Source organism: Bos mutus, chromosome 12, assembly GCF_027580195.1.
Source record: "Bos mutus isolate GX-2022 chromosome 12, NWIPB_WYAK_1.1, whole genome shotgun sequence".
In the NCBI taxonomy this organism is placed as follows: Eukaryota; Metazoa; Chordata; class Mammalia; order Artiodactyla; family Bovidae; genus Bos; species Bos mutus.
Window position 1 is genome coordinate 35,401,119 of NC_091628.1, and position 24,834 is coordinate 35,425,952.

At 38.8% G+C, this 24,834-nt stretch overlaps 1 protein-coding gene across 6 annotated transcripts in view; it reads left to right on the top strand.

Moving 5' to 3' along the window:
- ZDHHC20 (zinc finger DHHC-type palmitoyltransferase 20) overlaps positions 1-24,834 on the top strand; it is a 60,240-nt gene that overhangs the window by 30,996 nt on the left and 4,410 nt on the right. For 3 of the 6 annotated variants that reach the window (XM_070380526.1, XM_070380525.1, XM_070380529.1), the window contains 9 exons: positions 2,072-2,192; positions 7,199-7,268; positions 8,321-8,353; positions 8,952-9,072; positions 16,890-17,022; positions 17,393-17,519; positions 21,379-21,468; positions 22,853-22,968; positions 24,220-24,297. In XM_070380526.1, coding sequence (XP_070236627.1) covers positions 2,072-2,192; positions 7,199-7,268; positions 8,321-8,353; positions 8,952-9,072; positions 16,890-17,022; positions 17,393-17,519; positions 21,379-21,468; positions 22,853-22,968; positions 24,220-24,257 — 849 coding nt within the window. In that variant the 3' untranslated portion in view covers positions 24,258-24,297. Of the gene's footprint in view, positions 1-2,071; positions 2,193-7,198; positions 7,269-8,320; positions 8,354-8,951; positions 9,073-16,889; positions 17,023-17,392; positions 17,520-21,378; positions 21,469-22,455; positions 22,501-22,852; positions 22,969-24,219; positions 24,298-24,834 lie in introns of those variants that run through there. The other 3 variants (XM_070380527.1, XM_070380528.1, XM_070380530.1) reach the window with 2 other exon arrangements.

The following is a 24,834-nucleotide window of genomic DNA, read 5'->3' on the forward strand; positions in this document are numbered from 1 at the left end:
TTTATTCATCTTTGAATCCTTGGTACCTGGGACAGTTCCAAGCATACACTTAAATTGAAACATCTGAACACTGTGTTTAAGATAATGACATTTCATAGTTTTAATTCTGTTCAGTAGTATTTAATGAAAAATAGTAATAATTTCAAAGGTCTAAATTCATTTTAAGTTTTATCTTGTTCCATTCCTCATCTAAAATCCTGGTGTCTGTTGATACTTTCATTTGGTTTAAGCTTTTCATAATTCTTAACCATAGTTCGTAAGGAAAAGTAATGATTTTGAGGCCTGCCTAGAAACAGTTAGGCCAGGGAAGTCTGTTCAGATTTTACAGGGAAACTGCAAAATTTGATTAGAGCATCTTTTTTCCAAGTATGTGTTTAACATTATACCATGTGATCTTTCCTGGAGGAGGGAACAGCAACCCAATCCAGTATTCTGGCCTGGAGAATTCCATGGACTGTGTAGTCCATGGGGTTGCAAAGAGTCGGATACGACTGAGCGATTTTCACTTCACTTCATATTGATCTTTATTCTCTGTTTTGAGTGTTTCAGAGATGTATCTTGTCAGGGAAGAACTTTCTAGCAAGTCAGCTCTCTTAAAGGAGAGCGGGCCATCTTATAGAGTAGGGAAGTGTTCTGTACCTGAAAGTGTTTGGGAGGGGATGGATCTCAGAAGTGCCTGGGTGTTTAGATAGGTGACCTCCAGAGTCAGCTTTAAGATGGTGGGTATTTTTTCTGTCCAGTTTGTACGTCCAAGTTCCTTCTTGTCCTTCCTAAGTAATTGGGGGATTGCTTATGCCATTGTGGCTTGGTGGTGGGAGCCAGGCTAGGTGATCTAAAAGGACTCTTCTGTTGCCTTAGCCACTGTGTTTTTTAGTCTAGGTTAGAGGAACAAGTCTGTAAAAGGCAAAAACATCTTTTCACATTAGCGGCATGGAGAGAAACATCCTAGAGCAGAACTAACTCAAGGGACTTGTGTTTTTCTATCAGCTCTGCCAATAATTATGCAGTTTTAGAAAATTTCCCTAAGATGCATGGGATCACAGATTCCTTCTCCCAAGGGCTCCTAATCTGTGCTGTGCTATCCCGTTTGTAACAGAAGAGGCAGTGCCGTTACTGATGACGAGTCATCGAGGGTGGACAGTTTTGATACTTGAGTTAGCAGGTAGACCAAATACTCAAACTTTAAAAGATGAAGCTCCAGTTAGGACTTTTTAGGCCTTTTCAAGCAAAACCCTGTAAGTAAATAATAATTGAGGAACAGTATTGTGTGAAACATGATCAAGAGCATGTCTCAGGCCAGTTTTTATTTTTTAAAAGAAGTCTATGAAATAAACACCAAGAGAAATTTAATAAAAGCTCCTGGTTATATGAGATAGAGTCATGAAGCTGAGGTCCTTGAGATACAGGGATGACATGAAAAGAAGCAATGACACAAGTCCTTTGTAGGAAAATGCTGCCCACCACATGGGAATTAAAACTTGAGAAATAGAAGCTGGAAACAGCCCTACAAAAGAATTGCTCCTTGAGAAAAGGAGACTGTGCTTGCCTTGACAGTCCTTAATAGTTCTGGAGAAAGTTCCCTGATTGGTTAGCGTTTTAAAAACAAAAACAAAGCAGTAAAAGTTGTCCTCAGGAGAAACTTGGCCAGAAAATAGCAGGACCCCTGCCTGTGATTTGCCCACAAGCAAGTGAGTCTTTGAACATGTTCCCAAAGATTCAAAATCTCTTGACACTTTCAAACAGCAAATCTTTTACTAGCACAGAATGTATATTAAGCTCTTTTTTGATGGGGAAAGTTAATTTTTTCTGTAAAAAACAAAGATGCAAAAATATTTAGTTCATGTTCTTCGCCATCATTAGCACGGAGGGCAAATATTTTCACTCTGTCAAAGGCATGTAGTTTTGTTAAAAGGTGCTTGATTTAGCTTCCTAAACAAATTTGAAGAAAAATTTTGCCTTTATTGAAGGAAATATTTGTCTTTTTCTCTTCTGGATAAAACTTGTTTTTCTGAGCATGATAGTTAATAATCACGGGATTGAAAAGAATTGATAGTTATTTCTCCTTCTATAGTTCTGCTTGTCCAATTCTGAGAAGGAACGTTATGAAAAGGAATTCAGCCAAGAAAGACAACAAGAAATTTTGAGAAGAGCAGCAAGGGACTTACCTATCTACACCACATCAGCTTCAAAGAGTAAGAAAAACAAATCTTACACTTTTTTCTCCAAAGAATTTTGAGAATGTGGTCATTTTTGCCAAAATATCTTTGCATGATTTGACTACTAAGTAGGTATTGTGGTTGTCACAAATGGCGTCTGCAGAAACAAGACTTTTCTGTGTTCTGTATCTTACATGGTATTTCAGATACAGGTGTGTACCTTTATGTGAAATACAGGTCTTTATTTCAGGTAAACCTGTCTCAGGTGTTTGAGATAGATTTACCTGAGATACAGGTATTTCAGATACAAAGTCTACTTTGATACAGACTTTTTATGTGGTTCACTTTAATGTTGATCTCTCTTGTTCTGCATTTTTTTTCTAGCTCATCCTTCATGGCTAAAAATTTCATTTACAATTTCTAGTAAACTGTCATTTGGAAATCCTGGTTTGAATTTGAATATTTTGTGTCATCCCTGAGTAATATTTAAAAAATCAAGAATGTGCTAACCTAGAATGGGGAGAAATAAAAGCCACAGAAGGGAAGAAGCTCATTAAGGTTGTAAAGCTACCCCTCAGAGGGCCATACTTGGAAGTCCACTGTCTGCTCTGAAGCCGTGGGTGCTTCTGCTCTTCCGACACTTGGGCCTGTGAGGGGGACAGGTCTGTGAGTTGCCCAACTGGTTATTTAATTGTAGGAAGTTGTTTAAAATTATGTATTCTATATCTCATTAATTCATTCAAATACCAGATAATGTTGACAGCTGACAGTCCAATCTAAGTCCCTTACACATATGAGCTCATCTGAGCTTCACTCCACCCCTGTGGGGAGACGCTATCGTGTCCACTTTACAGATGAGGAAACAGAGGTGAAGTAACTTGGTAAAGGTCACACAGACAGTGTGGGGAAAGGTGTCCTGCCTCTGAAACCCACTATGCTGCTCAACTCCAAGGGGAAATAGAGCTTTTTCCTTTGTGTAGTTCTGTACATATGCTGACTTAAGAAAATTTAAAATTTGTGCTAGATTTTAGGAGGGGATATTTGGCCAATATTTAAGTTTTCACACGTTTAATACAGGCATCCTTTGGAGAATACTGTGGGTTCAGCTCCAGACACTGCAGTAAGGCGAGTCTTACAGTAACGCGGGACACATGAGCTGTTTGGTTGCCCAGTGCGTGTGAGTTATGCTTACACTGTAAGGCAGCCTATCAACTGTGCAATTGCGCAATGTCAGAAAAGCACATACATACCTTAATTTTAAAATACTTTATTGCTAAAAATGCTAACCATCATCTGTGCCTTCAGCAAGTCGTAGTAGTAATATCAAAGGTCATTGATCACAGGTCACCATAACAAATATAATAATCATAAAGTTTGAAATACTATGAGAATTACCAAAATGTGACACACAGATACAAAGTGAGCAAATGCTGTTGGGAAAATGGCACCAGTCGAGTTGCTCAGTGCAGGGTCCCCAAAGGCTGCGTGTGAAGAAACGCAGTGTCTATGATGCACAATGAAACCAGGTGTGCCTGGACTGTCCTTTTGCACAACCAGTATAGCACTGTGTAGAATGAAACCATGGATTTCAGATCAAACCCCAGCTCTTTAGTTACTAGTGCCACGAGAATCACTTAGACTTTTCTAAGCCCGGTTTCCTCATTTTAAAATGAGAACGCCAGCACCTAAATCTCCGGAGGTATTTGTAAATGAGACAAGCACTGAGTGTAGATCTTGGTGTATAGAAATACACTTTCAGTACATAAAAGCTAATTTAAAATAATCCTTCTTATGTTTAACTATAAAATGTCTAGTTCACAGCAGTTGTTAGTAGTTGTAGTTACATAGATTAGACATTTTTTTTTGTACATGCCGGGAGGCATGCAGGATCTTAGTTCCGTGACCAGAGATCAAACCCGTGTCCCCTGCCATCCTGAAATAAAAGCTCAGAGTCCTAACCTCTGGACTGCCAGCAAATTCCCTAGATGTTTTTAACCCCAAGACCAAGATTCTAGAGGATTTATGAAGCTCTGAGATTATATACAGAATTTTAGATACTTCCTCAAGTAGCCTGTTCATAGCAAGATCTGATTTTCAGAGCAGTAACTCCAAAGAGTTGAAAGCCATTAAGGTAAAATCTTTACCTGTAAATCTTTATTACTCTTCATTCATTATAATGGCTTTCTACTAATCTGAATAAAACCCTTCATCTGTTGACTATTATACCAGAATTATGCTGGGCACTTTATGGTGATCATTTACCCCTCAGAGCCACCCTGGGACAGCACCGTGCTTGTCCCTGTGTTAGAGATGAAGGGATGACACAGGTGAGGTCCCTAAAGTCCCTGAGTGGCAAGGTCTGGGATTCACACCTTATCTTCTGACTGCAGACAGTCTCTGCCCTTGAGCACTGTTTTATACTGCATTTCTACTGCTTAGAATCCCAAACCTTGGGTTTTTCCTTTTTATGGAAATAATACCATACATCCTTTAAAAAACAAAATATAGAACCACACATTATATGAAGTGGACCTTTCCTAGACCAGAGATAGTGAACGTGATGGAGCTGCCTACACAGCGAGGGTGGCGACTTTCGCTAAATTCCTTCCTGTGCTATTTGAACCATGTGCCTAACAGAAGCAGAACCATGTGGACGTCTTATCTATTAAGGAAACAAAAACGAGTCTTCCTAAAACTCCCCTGTCCACGGTCTGGATATGGCCAGTGTTTCTCTCTGGCTCGTCCTGCACCGTTACCCGGGTCAGCTCTACTAAAACTCTGCTTCCTGCACTGTTCCCTGGGTCAGCTCTACTAAAATTCTTCCCCACTTTTTATTTTTACGTCTTTTTGTCTGCCTCGAATGATTGTTTTCTCTTCTCTAAATCTGTGAGTACTTTAAAATTTTAATTCGCTGTCTACCTCTTCAGCCGTTTCTGTTCACGTGAAAAAAAGTGAGTTTTACAGTCTTCTCCAAACTTCTCAGCTTCTTACCTTGTTGATCCCAGCTTGCTGTCTAGTGGTTGTCTCTGTTGTCCTACGACCTGACTCGGTCCTGCAGCTCTGACAGCTGGAGCTCCGCCTGTCGTCCTAATACAGTGAGCACCTTGCCCCAGGCACTTAGTAGGCATTTGTGGGGTGAAGCTGTTCCTGGGTGTGTTCTCTGTAATGCCTGCTTATATATACACTTGAAAAATCTCCCTTTTCTCCTCTTCAGTAATTTTCCCATTCTAGAAAATCCCATGGATGGAGGAGCCTGGTAGGCTGCAGTCTATGGGGTCACTAAGAGTCAGACAGGACTGAGCGACTTCACTTTCACTTTTTCACTTTCATGCATTGGAGAAGGAAATGGCAACCCACTCCAGTGTTCTTGCCTGGAGAATCCCAGGGACGGAGGAGCCTGCTGTCTATGGGGTCGCACAGAGCCGGACACAACTGAAGCGACTTAGCAACAGCAGAGCTTCACTTCATATTTTATCAGAAATAATATTATCATAACAATAATAATTGCTTTACTGAGAATTTGATAAGTTCCAGAAGACTTTTTTTTTTAATTTGCACACTTGATATTATTTGCACTTAACAAAAGCAGAAATTGAGTCTTTTAGCAAGTAAGTTACTATCAAGGTCACAAGGGAGTAAGTGGGAGAGAACCAGTGTGAATCATGGTAGCTGAGTCCGGCTGCCTCTGGACTTGGGGCTGCCCTGCCCATGCTCAGCTGTCCGCAGGCCTCTCCCTCTGGTGTCATCATTCTTGTCTTTTATGAGACTTTCATAGAGATCACTGACCTTTGTCTTTCCTTGGCCCTGTTTGCTCCTAATAATCTTGCTGCTTAAAAATTTCCAGCCGGTTTCTTCCTTCTGCTTGCAGGTATACTTCAAAGTACATCTCCTCTTAAAAACAGCAACAGAGGTTAGGTTCTGATGTGTTCCAACTGCGACTCTGTTTTCTCTTCTCCATAATTGCAGGTCTCCTTGTAACTTGTCTGCACACCGGCCTCTTTTCCTTTCCAGCAGGTTCCAGGCAGCTGGCTTTCATTCTTCCTAACCAAGCTTTGTGGCTTTTTGTCAGTCTAGCTGCTTAAAAAACTTTCTTCTTTGTGCTTTTCTGTTCTAGTTGTTTTTGCATTCTTAAATGTTTATTCTTCCTCCTAGACTTTTTAACCCTGCCTCACAAGGTGCTTTTGTCCCATTCTTTTCATATAGTTCCTTCAGCTGTTCTCAGCCATGGGATTCTGACACCACAATATTGTGGTATTTAGTTTACTGCGTCTCAGATAATTTGTTTTCTGAATAGTTTTCAAGGCTGAGTTAAACCTTTTTTTCATATGAGTTAGCAGACTCAAGGCTGTGGTCACCCTAGTGCTCACTTGTCAGGCGGCAGGGGATGGCAGCTGCACTCGGGGCCACACATTTACCATGTCTCCGAGTGAGGGTTTCAGAAGGGCACTGCCCAGCCCTCCCCCAGGGCCCCTGGAGACTGTCAGTGCTTGCATTCACCTTGGCATGTGTGCCCACTCGAGCTCCATTCTTGTACTTCCTCCAGCTTCCAAAGGGCAGTGGTTCCTGAGTGACCTGTTGTCCAAATTCAAGCCAGACAAAACCTAACACCTTGGGGTGTTAGGAGGGAAGTCTGTCGTGTTCAACTGTATATTTTCAGCATGAAGCAGTGTCTGTCTCAGAACAGAGACTCTGAATGCTTGTTGAAGAGCAAGAAAAACAACATAACCTTCCTCCCATACCCACCCCCTCACCCCATCAAGCTCATTTCTGTCACTGGCAACATTATCCTTCTGGCAAAACACCCTGGAAACTGCAATTTTTCTGATTGCTATGTTTACTTCAGTTTTTCTGTCTATTCAGTCATCTAAGACTCTTCAAAAGTCTTCTCAAAAAGTCTGTTTAGTTATTGGTATTATTTTAAAATTATCAGTTGTCAGTTTCCCAGAGTTGTTTATAAAAAATGAAAGCAAATTTTATAGTTGTATTAACTCAACTCTAAAACATATATCCTTCAACAATTTCCTTTTAATTCTTAAATGTAGCCGTCAGATATTGTGAAAGATGTCAGCTGATTAAGCCTGACCGTGCGCATCACTGCTCAGCATGTGACATGTAAGTGCTCCTTGTTGGCTGTCACTCAACCCAGGACCGGAACTGGTGTGGGGAGGACAGGGGGAGAAACTTGCCCAGGACACTGCCTTGGCTCCTGGTGCTGCTCTGTATGCAGAGCTGACAGGAATCCATACACAAGCCAGAACACTCGCTGCAGTCACCTCAGATGACAGTTCCTGCACCACTTGGATCTTTAAGTATGTGTACTACTTCTGCTTATATTTAAATGTAATAGATGAGCAAGTAAGTAATACCCCCATGAGAAAGATAAACTATTTCCTGAGTTAAAAAGACCATGACAGTTTTCTTGCTTTTATTATTAATGTTGGTATTAAAACCTAACAAACCACAAAAATATTACTTTCAGTTACCACCTGTGAAGTTATTCCCCCTAAAATGTGAAAGATTTTATCTCTTATGCTCTTGTGAGAAGGTGGTGTGTTGAAAGAAAGATTCTTAGTGTGGGAATCCCAGTGAGTCCTTGAACTTCAGTGAGGCAGGCCATTTGATTTTACTTATTGTCTAACTTTATGCAAATATACATTGCATATACTGATGGAGGGACAAATGTGGGGATTTTTTTTTTCTGATTATAAAATACAGTGGTTTCTATACATGGGATAGAATTGTAATAAATCTGTGGGAAGATGGACTACCTACAAACCCATTCATTGAACACTGTTTGTTTCCAAAGTTGCGTTTTTATGACTTGCACATGTTTAAAATAATTTTCCCTTTTGTCTTCCTCAGCTGACTCTGTAAACTACATCAGCTACTGTTCCAAGTGCTATATGCATCTTATCTGTGTATTACTACAGTGTTGCTTGATGCAGTTCAAGGCAGCTGGCCATGTTCAGCTCAATTCTCAGTATGAAAAATCACTGCCTCTTACCTATGTGAAATAACAGAAATTATCTCTAACCTAATTCTACTGGGTTGGTTTTCCTAAGATGTGAAAGGGAAAATTTTAAGTCCCTTAAAAAAAACGAAAATCAAATTAGAATTAGTGGAATTTTTCTATATGGATTTTCTTCTGCTCGTTTGTTTCTTAGGTGTATTCTTAAGATGGACCATCACTGTCCTTGGTACGTATGAAACACAAAGGAGATGACATGAGGTGGGGAAGTGGGAAGGAGGGTATTTATTTAGAGTGATTGATCTCAGTGTTCCTAAATTTTGAAGGTCAATTTAATTACTCATAGATACCCAGACTGATGTAGTTTTATGTTTCTGTTTACATATTTTTCTGTAAAATATATTCTGGTGTTATTAACCCAAAAAATTGTATAAGAATTAACATTGAAATTCCAAATTCTTTCAGAATTAATTTAAAACACACATCCACAATTAAGACACTGCCCCTTTCTTCTCAAATGAACCATTTATAGTTATAATGATTTTATGGTTTTTGATATGTCCTATTTGTTTTCATCATGATTTAAAAAAAAAAAAAAACAAATTTACCACCTTGGCCATTTTTAAGTGTACAAGTTCAGCAGTGTTAAGCATGTTCGCATTGCTTTGCAACCAGTGTCCAGAGCTGTTTCATCTTGCAGAACTGATACTCTGTCCCCATTAAAGAGCTCCCTGCTCCCTTCCCGAAAGTCCCTGGCAGACACCATTCTAGTTTTGTTTCTCTAAGTTTGTCTTGTTTTTACAATGTGATTTTGTTTATTCTTCTAGGGTGAATAACTGTGTGGGATTTTCTAATTACAAATTCTTCCTGCTCTTTTTATTCTACTCTCTGTTATATTGCCTTTTCGTGGCTACAACAGTTTTACAGTACTTCATAAAATTTTGGACGGTAAGTCTTTTTTCTATCTTAAAACATGTATTTAAGATTTTTAAGATGGTATTTCATAAATAATTCCTTCATTCTGTATTATAAGTAGACAATACTTAATTGTACTAGTTAGAATTTATAATGGCTCAGAAGACAAATGGGGTTAAAATTTCCCTTCCTATATACATGTTTATTTGTGAATAAATGAGTATTACACAGAACATAGTTTCTTTTAGTAATTCAGACTGCTTTCAACCATACTGTCTTAACAATGGGCTATCAATTTTAGGGAAGTAGTTCCTTTCTTTGAGTTGATGAGACTTACTGAAGTTTTTACAGTAATAAAATTGAAACTCCCAGCCTCAGATAACCATTAATCTGTTTCCTGTGTCTATAGATATTAATCATTTTCCTGTTGTGAGAGGCAAATGTTTTCCCATTTTAATTGATGTCTTATAACTCCATTTTGTTTTTACTAAATCAGTTTTATATTTTTAAAGTACTTTTTAATTATGATTTCTGGCTTTATTCTAGTCACTGTAAATTTATACAAATATTCATCCAACTTTTCTTCTAGCATTTTTTTTCCCCTTCATATAAGTCTTTGATTTTGAAGGTGGGGGTTATTGTGGTTAAAAGGTGCTTTTGTATTTACTCTTCTTAAAAACCCTATGAAGGTATTTTAAAATGTAGGTTTTATTTTTATTCAGGTGTGGTGAAACTGACAGATCAGGAGGTGATAACCTTTGAAAAGATAGCTTGTTACTCACAGTTCCAAGGGAGGGTTCCCCCAACACTACTCAGGCCCTCATGGGGAAGAACCAGAGTCGCTCAGGAAGTCGAAGGCACGAGGGCCAGAGCCTTCACTAGTGTCCATGGGAGAGGCACAGTGAGGTAGGGTGAGTGCACATAGGGTTAGCTAGTTTGAGTAACCTCAGTGGTCTCTGGGGCTCCAGGCAGTCCCTTGTTTGCTGTGAGTAGGGCTGGGTAGTACTACCCACTGGACTGTGAGAGCCAAGTAACCGGAGGTGTTCTGGAGTGTGGGCTCTGGACCAATTAGTTTGTATATAGTTTGAGAAGTACATTCCTTGCTGTCTCTTTAAGAAACGGATAGCCCTGGGAGAGGCACTCTCTCCCCAGTCAGCTAGAATCCAGATGCTCGAGGCACTGAGGCTGAAGAGAAGAAGAAAATATAGTTAATGCAGAAGGAGCTCTTATTTTTCCAGCTTTCAGAGTTGTAAACTGAGGTTGGAGAAGTTAGGTAAATAAAGTGAAGGTTGAATCAGTGCCAGATGAATGAAGTCCAAATTACAGAATGTTACATTTCTTTATCAGAAACTTCAGCAGTGTTTGCATGTAATGATTTGTTAATGAAAAAGTAAATATTGTCAAACTTTTTAAGATTCATGATGAGTAAGGAAAGACTAATAACTTAAGTCTGCTTTTCTCTTCATTCTTCAACAGTTACTATGTGCCAAGCACATATGTTCTAGGCACTTTGGATATATCAATGTACAAAGCAGACAAAGAATTCTGCCTTTGTAGAACTTACTTTTGAGAAGGACTAAACAAACAGTAACCATAGTAAATAAGGAAATTGTGTTGTATATTGGAAACTAAATGCTATGGGAAAAAAAGTAGATCAGAGTAAAGGACTTAGCAAGTGTGCGGGGCAGGTGGGTATAATGGGCAAGTTACAGTACTAAAAAGATTGATCACGGTAGACCTCAGTAAGAAGATTAGATTTGAGTGAGACTTGAAGGAAGTTAGTGGATATCCAAGAGAAGATTATTTGTGCACCCAACAAATGAGCACCTAAATATATAAAGTAAATATTAACAGAAGTAAAGGGAGAAATAAGAGAGCAAGACAGTAGACAGAAATAAAAGGTGAAAGTAAAGGGGAGAAATAGCAAGATCACAGTAAGGGCCTTTGATCAATGGATGGATCATCTAGACAAAAATGAAATAAAGAAGTATTAGACTTAAATGACACTTTAGTCCAGAGGGACTTAATGGACAGAGCACTCCATCCACAAGCAGCAGAATACACGTTCTTCTCAAGTGCACGTGGGACATCCTCTGCAATAGGTCACAAAACGTGTCTTGTCATTTTAGGAATATTGAAATGATAGCAAGCATCTTTTCTAACCACAATGGTATGAAACTGGAGATCAATTTTAAGAAAAATAAACTGGAAGATTCACACATATTTAGATTAAACAACATGCAGCTGAACAGCCATTTGGTCAAAGAAGGAATCAAAAACTATTGAGACAAATGAAAATGGAAATACAACATAAAAAAAGTCCTGGGATGCAGCAGAAGCAGTTCTAAGAGGGAACTTCATAGAGATAAACCTATGTTAAGAAGTAAGAAAGGATCTCAAATAACCTAACTTTACGCCTCAAGGAGCTAGAAAAAGAACAAAGCTGCAAGTTCATAGAAGGGAGGAAATAACAAAGATCAGAGTGAAAATAAGTGAAATAGAAATTAAATAGGTAACTAAAACTAAGAGCTGGATTTCTTAAAGAATAGAGAGACCTTCAGCTGGTCTCACCAAGAAGAAAAAGAAAGAGGGGACTCGAAAGAGGAGACATTACAGCTGATAAATACAAAGGGTCAAAGGGACTTCTCTGAACAATTATATGCCAAATAATTGGACAACCTGGAAGAAATGGATAAATTCCTAGAAATGGACAACCTATGAAGACCAAATCATGAAGGAAGAGAAAATCTGAACAGACTGATTAATAGTAAAGAGATTAACTAATCAAAACCTCCGAAAGTCCAGGACCTGTGGCTTCACAGGTGAACAGCCTACACTGATCCAACTCACACTCTTTCCGAAAGTAGACAGGAGAACACTTCCAGGCTCATTTTATAAGGTCAATATTATCCTAACACCAAAACCAGATGAGGTCACCACAAGAAAATTGCAGGCCAAAATGCCCATTGAACATAGATTTTTAAAAATCCTCAATAAAATATTAACAAGCCAGATTCAACAATACATTAAAAGGCCCACACACACCCTGATCAAGTAAGATTTATTCCAGGGATGCAAGGACGGCTCAGCATCTGTAGAGCAGTATGTGTGATACACCCCATTAACAAAATGAAGGATAAAAATTATATGATCATCTCAATAGATACAGAAAAAGCATTTGACAAAATTCAACATCCACTTATGGTAAAAACTGTAAACAAAATTAGTATAGCGGGGACGTACCTCAGTTTAATGCCATATATTGACAAGCCTACAGTTGACATCATACTCGGTGGTGAAAAGCTGAAAGCTTTCCTTTCATATCAGGAACTAGACCAGGACACTCACTCTTGCCACTTTTATTCAACGTAGTATGGAAGGTCTTAGCCAGAGCAGTTAGGCAAGAAAAAGAAATGCATCCAGATATGAAAGGAAGAAGTAAAGCTGTGTCTGTGTACAGAGGACATATTATGTTAGAAAATCCTAAAGACTCTACCAAAAAAAGAAACCTGTTAGCTAATAAGCAAATTCACTGAAGTCGTATGATACAAAACCAATGTACAAAAATCAGTTGCATCTCTGTATACTAATAACAAATTTTTAGAAAGAGAAGTTAAGGAAACAGTCCCATTGACAATTGCATCAGAAAGAATAAAATACCTTGGAATACCTTTAACCAAAAAGATGAAAGATCTATACACTGGAAAGTATTAGCCAGTGATGACAACAACTGAAGAAGACCCAAATAAATGGAAAAATAATCTGTGCTCATGGATTGGAAGAATTAATAGTGTTTATTTTTTAATATTATTTAAAATATTAATACTATATATAAATACTACCCAAAGTAATCTGCAAACTCATTGCAATCCCCATTAAAATTCCAGTAACATTTTTCCAGAAGTAGGACAACCCTAAAAGTTGTATGGAACCACAAAAGGCTGCAAATGACAAAAACAGTCTTGAAAAAGAACAAAAGTAGAGGTATTTCGCTTCCTATATTACACATCTGTAGTAATCAAAGCAGTATATTATTGGCATAAGAACAGACACATAGATCAGTGGAACAGAATAAGAGCCCTGAAATCAACCCAAGCATCAATTAATTTATGACAGGGAGCCAAGAATATACAATGGGAAAAAGACAGTCTGTTCAGTAAATGGTGTTGGGAGACCTGTACAGCCACATGTGGAATAATGAAACTGAGCATCAGTCCTCCATCATGGACAAAAGTCAGCTCCTAAAGACTTGAACATGAGAGCTGAAATTGTAAACCTAGAAGACACAGGGGCGAGCTCCTTGACATCAGCCTTGGCAGTGACTTGTGTGGATTTGACACCAAACATAAAAGCCACAAAAGGAAAGAAAACTCAACAAGTGAGACCACATCAAACTGAAAGCTTCTGTATAGAAAAGGAAACTATCAACAAAATAAAAAGCCTACTGGATGGAAGAAAATATTTGCAAATTATGTATCTGATAAGGGGTAATATCCAAAATGTATAAAGAACTCACAGCTTGATAGCAAGAACAAGACAAAACAGCCAGATTTAAATGGTCAGAGGGTCTGAATAGACCTTTCTCCAATGAAGACATACAGATATTCAACAAATGCAAGAAAAGATGCTTAGGATTACTAATCATCAGGGAGACGCAAGTCAAAACCACAGCAGTGGGATTTCCCTGTGGGTTGCAGTAGCTAAGACTCCACACTTCCAATGCAAGGGGCCCGGGTTTGATCCCTGGTCAGGAAACTAGGTCCCACATTCCTCAGCGAAGAGTTCACATGTCACAACTAAAGATCCTGCGTCCCACAACCAAGCCCTGGCACAGCCAAATAAATAACTGAAAGTATTTTTTAAAAGCAAGGTATCACCTTATACCTGTTAGAATGGCTGTTATCAAAAAGACAAGAAATAACTAGTTTTGACAAAGATTGGGAAAAAGAAGAACCCTTGTGTGTTGGTGGGAATGTAAATTAGTGCAGCTATTATGAAAAATGGTATGAGGAGTCCTCAGAAAATTAAAATTAGAACTGTTGTATCACATGATCCAGAAATTCTGCTTCTGGGAACATATCCAGAGGAAACGAAAACACTGACAAAGATACCTGCACCCCTGTGTCACAGATTATTTACAACAGCCAAGACAGGAAAACACTGAGGTTTACATTGGTGGATGAAGAACTTGTGGTATAAATATGCCGTGGAGGACTTCACTTTTAGTTCAGTGCATAAGAATCCACCTGCCAATGCTGGGGACAGGGGTTCAATCCCTGGCTCAGGAAGATCCCACGTGCCGTGGAGCAGCTAAGCCCTTGTGCCACAACTGCTGAGCCCATGTGCTGCAGCAATTGAATCCCACACATCTAGAGCCTGTGCTCCCCAGCCAGAGAAGCCACCGCAAATGAGAAACCTGTGTACTACAGTGAAGAGTAGCCCCCACTCACTGCAACTAGGAGAAGTCCATGCACAGCAGCAAGGAGCCAGCACAATCAAGAATAAACAAAATTTTTATAATGTGCAGTGGAATATTCTTCTACCATAAAACAAGGAAGTCTTGCCATTTATGACAACTCAGATGGACCTTGAGGGTGTTATATTAATTGAATCAAGTCAGAGAAAAACAAATACCGTATTATCTAACTTATACGTGCAATTAAAAAAAAGCCTCATAGACAAAAAGAACATTTTGGTGGTTGTCAGAAGAATGGGGTAGAGGATGGGTAAAATGGGTGAGGGTGGTCAAAATAAGTCTGGAGATGTAATGTCCAACATGGTGACTGTAGTTAATAAGTATATTTGAAAGTCTTTAAGAGTTAGAGTTGGAAAGATCTCATCAGAAGAAAAAAGATTCTGTGACTGTGTGGTGTTGGACGTCAGCTAGACTTCTGCAGTTATAGATGTGTATGGAATCGTTATGTTGAGCTCCTGAAACTAATGGAATGTCATGTTAGGCCTCAGTAAGAAGGTAATAGTTGACAAAGATATGACAGAACTTAATGGATATCTGAGAGAAGAACATCTCAAACAGAGGAAGCATGTATACTTTAGAGTCAAGGCCCAAGAGGAGGAGCCAGTGCCAGGAGGCTCGTCTTGTGAGGCTGAGCCAGAGGGAGGCTGGTGCAGCCTAGGAGGAGGCCCGAGGGGAAAGGGCCTTCAGGGGTGTTGCCAGGGTCAGAGTGGGGAGCAGAGGGATGAGGCCATCTGACTTCCTCAGGGCCCCTCTGGTTGCTGTGCAGGAACTAGACCACATGGTAGGTGAGGGCACCTTTCCCAAGGCTACTGCCCACCAGTGAGGTGGGACAGAAGGAACCATGTCTGGTTTTCAGAAACCATTCATCAGAAGTTTTTTAAAAAGCTATGTGCTAAGCAAAATTAATTTTATTCTTTCCTGGATACAAATCTATTTTAAAAATTTCGTGGAAGGGTATGTAAAGTGTACCCTAAATGTGCTTGGAGAGCGGAATGTCCTTGTCTTTTGTGTTTTCTTGAGAAAATGTCATCAATGACATTTAAAGAGCAACAACTTGGTGACCCTTTGAGACTTGAAAGGTTTACACAATAGTGCGCAGGATAATTTTGTGTAAAAAGTGGTTTCTTAATACACTGTCTCTATTTGTACAAGCTTTGCCGCAGGAAATCTACAGAGAGTTGTCCAAAGGTAAAATACATTATTGCCATGACATTCTTGCCATCTTTTTTTGTGACATTTATAGTGAATATGTGTAATACTCATTTGCTTCTCAAGATGGGGGAGATAGAAGAATCACTTGTATTTAAAAGGAGTTGTGTTTCCTCTATAAGACAAGAAGAAAAGATGGGTGTCAGAAATAGCTAACGCTAAAAACCTACCACTTAGCCTGGCTTCCCTGGTGGCTCAGATGGTAAAGAATCTGCCTGCAGTGCAAGTGATGTGGGTTTGATTACTGGGTTAGGAAGATCTCCTGGAGAAAGGAGTGGCAACCCACTCCAGTATTCTTGGCTAGAGAATTCCATGGACAGAGGAGGCTGGCGGGCTACAGTCCATGAGCTCACGAAGAGTCAGACACGACTAAGCAGCTAACATTTTGACTTCACTAGCCTATGAACAGTGTTTAAGTCAAGCAGGAGCAGCTCGTGTTCTTTGAGGCTGTGGTTGGCCTGTTCTGTGAGAGTGACTGCCCAAGGCGTCGTCTTCTCCCCTTGCTAGATCCCCACTTCTAGGTGAACATGTGCTTCCGTTGAGATGAATATGACCATTGGGATAGGTAACGGAGTTGCTGTTTTCATTCACTAGTACCTTGTGGCAAATTTATATACCAGAATTGGGAATTACCAGGAAAGGCTCTGTAGGAATGCGCAGGTAGGCATGGAAGCAGCTCCAGGGAAGCCTGTTCCCAGTATGTTTATTCCAAGAACAGAGACTAGGGAAGTCCAACGAGAGCTTTATCACAGCTAGCTTCTGGTTAGCAGCATACATAACTACCACAAGCAAATATTTTAGCTTAGATGGAGAAAACCCTCATGTATCCTAGATTTGGGGGCAAGCTTAAATATATGTATAAACTGTAAAAGAAAAATGTTGAGTAAAACGTTCATCTTTTTATTACTGAAAGTGTTGCTAAAATTTAAGAGCAGTTTTTAAAGTGACTCTTCCTGACATGTAAGCAAGCCCCTTTGGTAATACCAGCTCTCTGCTTTGGGACATGTTGCTTTTGGATGTATTATCTAATTTATTTTATTACTTCTCATACCTGGCTTTTTTTTTTTTTTTTGGGTGAATTCAACAGTCATTAAAAAGAATCAATAAGATTATATTTTAGAAGTTGACTATTCTCGAAAGTAATTCGTCTCTTCTCTTTCCTCAGAATGAACTCACAGATACACGTGCAAAATTCCACGTACTTTTTCTTTTCTTTGTGTCTACGATGTTCTTCATCAGCGTATTGTCACTTCTCAGCTACCACTGCTGGCTAGTTGGAAAAAACAGAACAACCATAGGTAAGTAGGTTACATAAGTTATAATTATTTAGGAATCCCAAAACTTTAGAACTGTGCCATAAGCCACACAGTAGGAAGTTCATACATAATGAATGAGTGAAGTTGCAAGAGATAGAATATATATATATATATAAGGTATATTGAACATACTTCAGTAGATTTTATAAAGGTGATGAAGTATTCAGAGGTTATATGTTTTCCCAGAAAAGTTTTAGAAACTCATTTTTAAGTGTTACAAATATAGTATTTATTTTAAATTATATTTATAGTTTTTGATATCAAAGACATAAAGAAAAAAAAATTGGTACTTTTCTTCCATCTTATAATTTTCAAATAAGTTAACTCTTCTTTTTTAAATATACCCAAACAGAATCATTCCGTGCACCCATGTTTTCATATGGAACTGATGGAAATGGTTTCTCACTTGGATGCAGTAAAAACTGGAGACAAGTCTTCGGCGATGAAAAGAAATATTGGCTGCTTCCAGTATTTTCAAGGTAGCTTCTAAAATGCGTGTCTCAGATATTATGGAATCTATGACAGTCTCTCTCTGGTTACATGTCTTAGGATTCAGAAAATCCAGTATATTATGACATTATGAGCCTTGAGAATGAAAACTCAGAATATCTTGATTACATAAGTATTTTGTTTTTCATATTTCTTTATGGATAAAGGAGAGTTTGGGCATATATTTTAGTGAGAATTAGGGGGAAAAAAAGATGATTCATAGAAAATAATAATCACTCCATATCCTTCAAAATGAAAATAAGTTTTTGAAGTAAAGAATCATAAGAATGTATTAGCCATATCTTCAGAGATTTTTCCAGTTCAGTTCAGTCGCTCAGTCGTGTCCGACTCTTTGCGACTCCATGAATTGCAGCACGCCAGGCCTCCCTGTCCATCACCAACTCCTGGAATTCACTCAAACTCACGTCCATCAAGTCAGTGATGCCATCCAGCCATCTCATCCTCTGTCGTCCCCTTCTCCTCCTGCCCCCAATCCCTCCCAGCATCAGAGTCTTTTCCAATGAGTCAGCTCTTCGCATGAGGTGGCCAAAGTACTGGAGTTTCAGCTTTAGCATCATTCCTTCCAGGTTATATGATATGTTGTATCTTAAATCAAAGAAGACCCAACACATAATGCAGTTTTTACCTCAAATTTAAATGAGAATATGTGCTCAAAATGATTCATAATTTCCTTTTCTCCCAAATTTTCAGCCATCCTATTGCCATCCATATACAAAAGTCATTATAAAAAAGGAAAAAGTATTTGAAATTCAAGTACCATATTTATAAGTGCTGTGGGTTCCTTTTTCTTTTTTCCCTTAATTAACCGTATTGCTTATTATTTGCTTGAAAATGACATATTTGCCTTCTTTTTCTTTTTTGCCACACTATGTGGAATCTTAATTCCCTGATCAGGGACTGAACCTGGGCCCTGGCCGTGGAAGTACAGAGTCCTAACCATTAGACTCCCAGGGAATTCCAAATTGCCTTCATTTTTGAAAGGCATTTTTGCTTGGTATAGAATTGTAGATATTGCTTGCATTTTTTCTGATGAGAAGTTTGTGGATATTATCTTTTTTCTATTTGTGTAATATGACTTTTTTCTCTGCCTATGTTTAAGATTTTGTTTACCTCTAGTTTCATACAATTTGTTTATCAGTAGTTTCATGCAAATAATGTCATTTTCTTCATGATTCTTGTGTTTAGGATTGTTGAGCTTCTTGGTTCTGTAACTTAAACTTCCATCAAATTTGGAAAAATACCTTTAACCACTGTTTCTTCAAGTATTTCTTCTGCCACCCCCTTCCCACATCACTGCAGGGGCTTCAGCTGCATGTCTGCGGCCAGCTGGGGTCTCTGCCTCAGCTCACTGGTGGGCAGCTCACTTCTCGTTCAGTCTTCTTCCTGTATTTCACCTTGAAGTGCACCAGTCTCTTCTGTGTGTTTTATCTATTTTCTCTCATATTCAGGTTTTTCCACTCTGACAGACTTATTTTTTAAGGTTATTTTCTCCTAAACAGAAATTTCAGTGTTGGCAGTTGGTTTTTTTGGCTCGTGTGTTTTTTTTTTCTCTTCTTTAAAGATGTTGTTCCTTTATCCTCTGGCTTATGCTGTTTGTGTCAGTAAATCAGCCTCCCTCTTATTAATACCTTTATTCTACTGTTTGTACAGCCACACCTCAGTGATAGTGCAGGTTTGGTTCCCAGCCCCCACATAAAGCAAGTATCACAATAAAGTGAGTCATATGAATTTTTTGGTTTCCCAGTGCATATAAAAGCAATATTTACACTAACTATAGACTGTTACGTGTTTGATAACATTATGTCTTTTTTAAAAAAGGACAATGTACACACTTTGATTTAAAAATATTTTATTGCTAAACACTGCTAATCATTATCTAAGCCTTCAGCAAGTCATGATCTTTTTGCTAATGGAGGGTTTGAAATATTCCAAGAATCACCAAAATGTGACACAGAGATGCAAAGTGAGCAAATGCTGTTGCAAAAAATGGCACTGGAAGACTTGCTCAGTGCAGGGTTGCCTCAAGCCTTTAATTTATAAAAATCACAGTATCTGCCAAGAGCAGAATGAAGCACAATAAAATGAGGTGTGCCTGTAAATTACTCTGTCTCTCTCCCCCTCTGGCTCCTTAAGATTCTGTCTGAATCACTGGTTACAAGTGGTTTGCTTATTATGTTCTTCTGTATGCTTTTCCCTATGTTTATCCTCTTTGGAGTTCATTAGGCTTCTTGGATCTATAAATTTTTAAGTTTTCATCAAGTCTGAGTAATTTTGATATAATTTTCTATTGTTTTTGCTGCCTGCTTCCCTCTTCCTGTGCCCTCCCCCCACTAGCTTTTCAGGTTCTTCTTAAACATTCCTCGAGACCCACTGGTTGTTGCTGTTGTCCCTCTTTCCTCTTCCATCTCTCTTCTTTCTTTGCTTCAGGTTGGATAGTTTCTACTATCACATGTCTGTGAGTTCACTGATCTTTTCTTCTGTAATGTCTACTGTTAAACTCATCTAGTGAGGTTTTTTATTTCAGATTTTAGATATATATATATTTCAGCTTCAGAAGTTCGATTTGGTTCTTTCTTCATATCTTACATTTCTCTTCATTTAAGTCTATGTTTCAGATTTTCATGGTCATTTCTAAACCTTTTCTGTTGACTTTTTTTTAATGCTAGTAATTTTTGACTGGATGGTGGACATTTCGAATTCTGAGTATTTAAAATTTGTCCTTTAAAGAATGTTGGATTTTGTTTTGGCAGACTGTTAAGTTACTTGAGTTTCAGCTGAGTCCTCCTGAGGCTTGTTTTAACCTTTGCTAGGTTGGTGTAGAATAGTGTTTTCTCTCAGGCAAGTTAATCCTACAACAGAGGTGAGAGCCCACTGGGGTCCCCGCCAGATCCTGGTGTTCAGTGCGGTCTCTCTGCTCTGGCAGGTCAGCGTGGACACTGGCAGTGCGCTGCGGCTCCAGTGTGCAGTTGCTCTTTTCCCAGATTCACACGCGTGGCTGAGAATTCATCTCAAAGCTCAAGTAGATCCCTGTGCAGATTCATGGAGCCCTTTATCTGCACATCTTCCTCTTGCTCAGCTCTGTCCCCTCAGCTCAGTGAGACCACCTTGCCCTGTTTGCCAACACAACCCCTCCGCACCCCTACCCACTGGTGCTCAGGCTCTGGCAGAAACTGCGACTCCTTGGCTGGCTTCACTTCTCTTAGACACCACAGTTCTGTGTGGCCTGTTAGGAAAACAGTTGTCTGTCAGCTGTTTGAAAGCAGGTCAAATCTTCCCATTAATCCATCTTGGCTGGAAGTGGAACTCCCTACTGGACACAGTTTTGATGTTTTAAGAATGTGGAAATGAGGCATAGCTGTACTTTTTTAGATTTTCTTTTCTTTTATTCAGTGATATATCCCTAACATTTAAAATGTTACTTAGACCATCCAATAAATATTTGTTTAATGAATGTTGTTGAATGAATGAATATATGGAATTTACATCTTGAATTTTAATTTGAGCATCTGTGATATCTTAAATGATTGTAACAGGCAAGTCAGTTATCCAGATGTTTGAATCTATTGTTTAAGTTATCATAACTTTACATCATCATAATTTTAATAGTCATAGAAGATATTGTTTTTAATTGCATGTAAATTATAAAAGAAAGACTTCCTCAGTGAAGTCTAATAACCCTCTGAATTAGAAATCTTAGAAATTATTCTCTGAAATGACAAGTTACAGTAATCTCTTTATACCATGCTTCTGAAAAATAGGTGTTAAATTTGACCACTTTGATTTAACTTGACATGATTAAATTATCACTGGTATTTTTCATTATTGCAGCCAGGGTGACGGCTGCAGTTTTCCGACTCGCCTTGTGGGGACGGATCCAGAGCAAGCTTCTGTCTCAAACCAAAGTGAAAGTGCCAGAAGGTGTGCTTCTTGTTGTTAAGTTTTTCAGAATTCATTGTAAAGCAATCTGTGTGTGTGTGTGTGTTACACTTAGATAAATACAGTAGGAATGTGGCAAGCCGGCAGAGACAGGAAAGATAAATTCTGTTCAGGTTTTTAACTGAGGGTCAATGTATGCATACAGCTGATATGTTTAGGGTAACCATTCAAACTGGAACACTTTGAGAGTAAGAAAATGAATGCCTGCTGTTAGTAGTTGGGCCAAGACAGGCTCGTGTCACTGGAAGTGTCTGGGCAGAGAAGGAATCACAGCTCCCCCACCTGTGCTACGTCTTCCTGGAAACAGAGACTCTTTTGAGATTTGATTATGTGGTTTCTATCAGTTACATTTTCAAAGAAGTTAGTCATTGTTCTATTCTCCATTTTATTTTGATAAACAGATTTTAACTGGACTGTGAAAATAATATGAATGAGGACTCAAAAATACAAATACAAAATTTTTTCTTATTCATCTTAGAGGAAATTTTCTCAAGAGTTTGTATGGCAAGCACACTGATTCATAAATTCAGAGAAATAGTTCATTTTAGATTAAAGAAGATAGAGGTACCTCTGTCAAAGTGAAACACTTGAAATGTATTTACTCCAGAAATAAACTGTGGGGGATAAGGGGTCATTGATTACTTTTGTTAAAACATGGGCCTTAGAACCTAGAACCTAAGGCCTTGGTACCTCACAGCTCTAACAGTTACTGTGGGCCTGTGGGCCTTAGACAAGTTAGTCTGAGCCTCAGCTGCCAGCTCTGTGAAAGGAGGATTCATCCTATTTCCAGGGTTGTTGTGAAGCTGGCGATTATGAAAGCACCTAGCACAGTGTCTGGCCCATAGTGCATACCCCAAAATATTAGTTCCCTTTTCTTCCTTCTTGTGTTCCTCCACCCCTTCCCTCCCTGGATCTCGTAGCTAGAAAAATAAGTCTGCACTGAATCACTGAATCATTTTTCCCCCTTAGATCTATACTGCAGAGGTAGAAAGCAGAAAACTTGGGAAATGACAGGTAATTTTTTGTCCTGGCCACAGACCTAGATCCTCACCTGTTCTGTGCTACCTTACAGCTCTTGATTAACATTAACATGTTAAACACATTTCAGATTGGCCTCTGAAGCTGTTTTTCTTTTGCCTAATTGTTTTCATTGGCAGTGCTGAGTACAGATTCTTGGGTCTAGGGAGCCATTTAATTGGGGGTTGGGGGCATATTTTTCTTTTGAAGATGGAATTTTTTCAGAGTGCTGAGATCTCATGCGTTGCCCTTACGTATTTAGGAAAAGGAATACTAATTTGCTGCTTATTAATTAAATACCCTTAATCGAGCATTAAACTCTTTACTGAATGATTTGCTCTTCTTTCAGTATTGGCTCAAATCAGCCCTTTCCTATCAAACCGCTTAGTGAATCAAAAAACCGCCTGTTGGACAGTGACCCTCAGTGGCTGGAGAGTGGATCTGAAGAAGGTGTTGGCGGATCAGGTAATATTTGTCATCTGAAAACATTACTTCATCTGCTTAAAATTAAAACCACCAGACTTAATAAATGTGGAAAAAGCAAAATACACTATGTGATATTTTAAAATACTAAAATATTTGAAACTTTTTAATAAAATGTCTACTTTGTAGGCTGTTAGTGTTGACTTGGAGCTTTCACGGAAGCGAGGGTTCAGTGAGAAGTGTAGTGACTGCTGCTGTGTTTTTGGTTCACAGTTTTTTGTTTTTCTTTGTTGTTATCCAGCCATGTATTTCATCACCTCAGATGTAGAAAGTTGTTTAGGCACAGTATTCTGGATAATGTTTAAACAAGGTTATTCTTTAGGGTCATAGTTTTTGCTTATTTGAAAATATTTTTTTTTTAAGTCTTTATTGAACTCGTTACAACTTTGCTTCTGTTTTGTTTTGGTTTTTTGGCCACAAGGCATGTGGAATTTTAGCCCCCGACCAGAGATCTAACCCACACCCCCTGCGTTGGGAGGTGAAGTCTTTAACCACTGGACCACGAGGGAAGTCCCCGAAAAGATAATAATTTTGGAATGCCTTGTACTCTTTGGCTGTCTTTTCTTAGTATAAAAAGAGTGCACTGAGTATATTTTAACCTTTTAGTGATGACTCTTAATCATTTCGTGAATTTGTGGATACGTTCTAGAACAGTGGGTAAGATGGAAGTGGGATTTTGAGTCAGGCCTGGGTTTATAATAGGTAGTCTGACCATTTACTAGCTTTATACATATCTGTGGTTCTTAATAACACTAGTAATAATATTCTCCTGGCACTATAGGAAAATGGACATTCAGATCCATTTGTAACTAACAATCAATTTGTAACTAACTGTAGGAAAGAGCCTTGAAAACTTCTTGTCAGAATTTCTGACTTCTTGTTGATTTGGCTTTAAGCAGCATTTAAATTCTCTTAACATCATTAAGGCCTTCATCCAGGTTATTTGCCCCTCAGTATGAAGTCAAGGGAAAATCAGGTTTTTGGACTTGAAATGACTGCTGCTAAACATCTTTAGAGCCAGTGGACATTTTCACCTAGTGTGAAAACCAGACTTGCAGATCTTAGCACTGCTTTCCTTCCTTCTGGGTTCTAACAGCAGACAGATGGTTGGCACCAGAAGCCTATTTAGTGCTTACGTAAGACTTGCTTTTACTGTGATCATCAATTTTACCATTTAGTTAGGAACCTAATACTTCTTTTTCTATCATGTCATATATAATTATGTGCTTACAGGGACAAATAACCATGTAACAGTGGCAATAGAAAACTGAGTACCACTTGTTCATAACTAACCAATTGAATAAGAGCAAGGTAAGACAGTATAAAGGTAATTTCTCCAAAAATCGCCCTTTATTTGCATGTCATACTCTCAAAAGAGTCTGTAGTTGAGTCTTTCTCATTCTTTCCATTATGGTATCAAATAGCTCAGGACAGATTGAAAGGTCACAGCTGCCTACCTCCCGGTTTTCTTCCCTTTCCTAGTGCAGTCTTACTGAATATTTATTGGTAGATTAATGAAGAAATGAATAAAAATTGTTTAGGATTGGTATATAGACAACTAACCTTTTCAGTAAATGGTACCTTATTAATTTATTTAAGGGGAAAAGGTGACTTTTGCCCAGTGCTGAAGAAATTTGATCCAGAGAAGAGTGACTAAGACTTAAGAGGTTCATTGATGTTGTTTACCTGGTAAAAGATGCAGCAGAAAGCAGTTCTCTGTAGCTAAGTACCCAGGCCAGTGATGCTGCCTCTGTGCCCAGCAGCAGTAGCCAGAACAGGTTTACTTAAATAGGACTAGGAGCCCTTGTGAGGGCAGTGCTGACACTGACCCGCAGGGACACTGAGCTC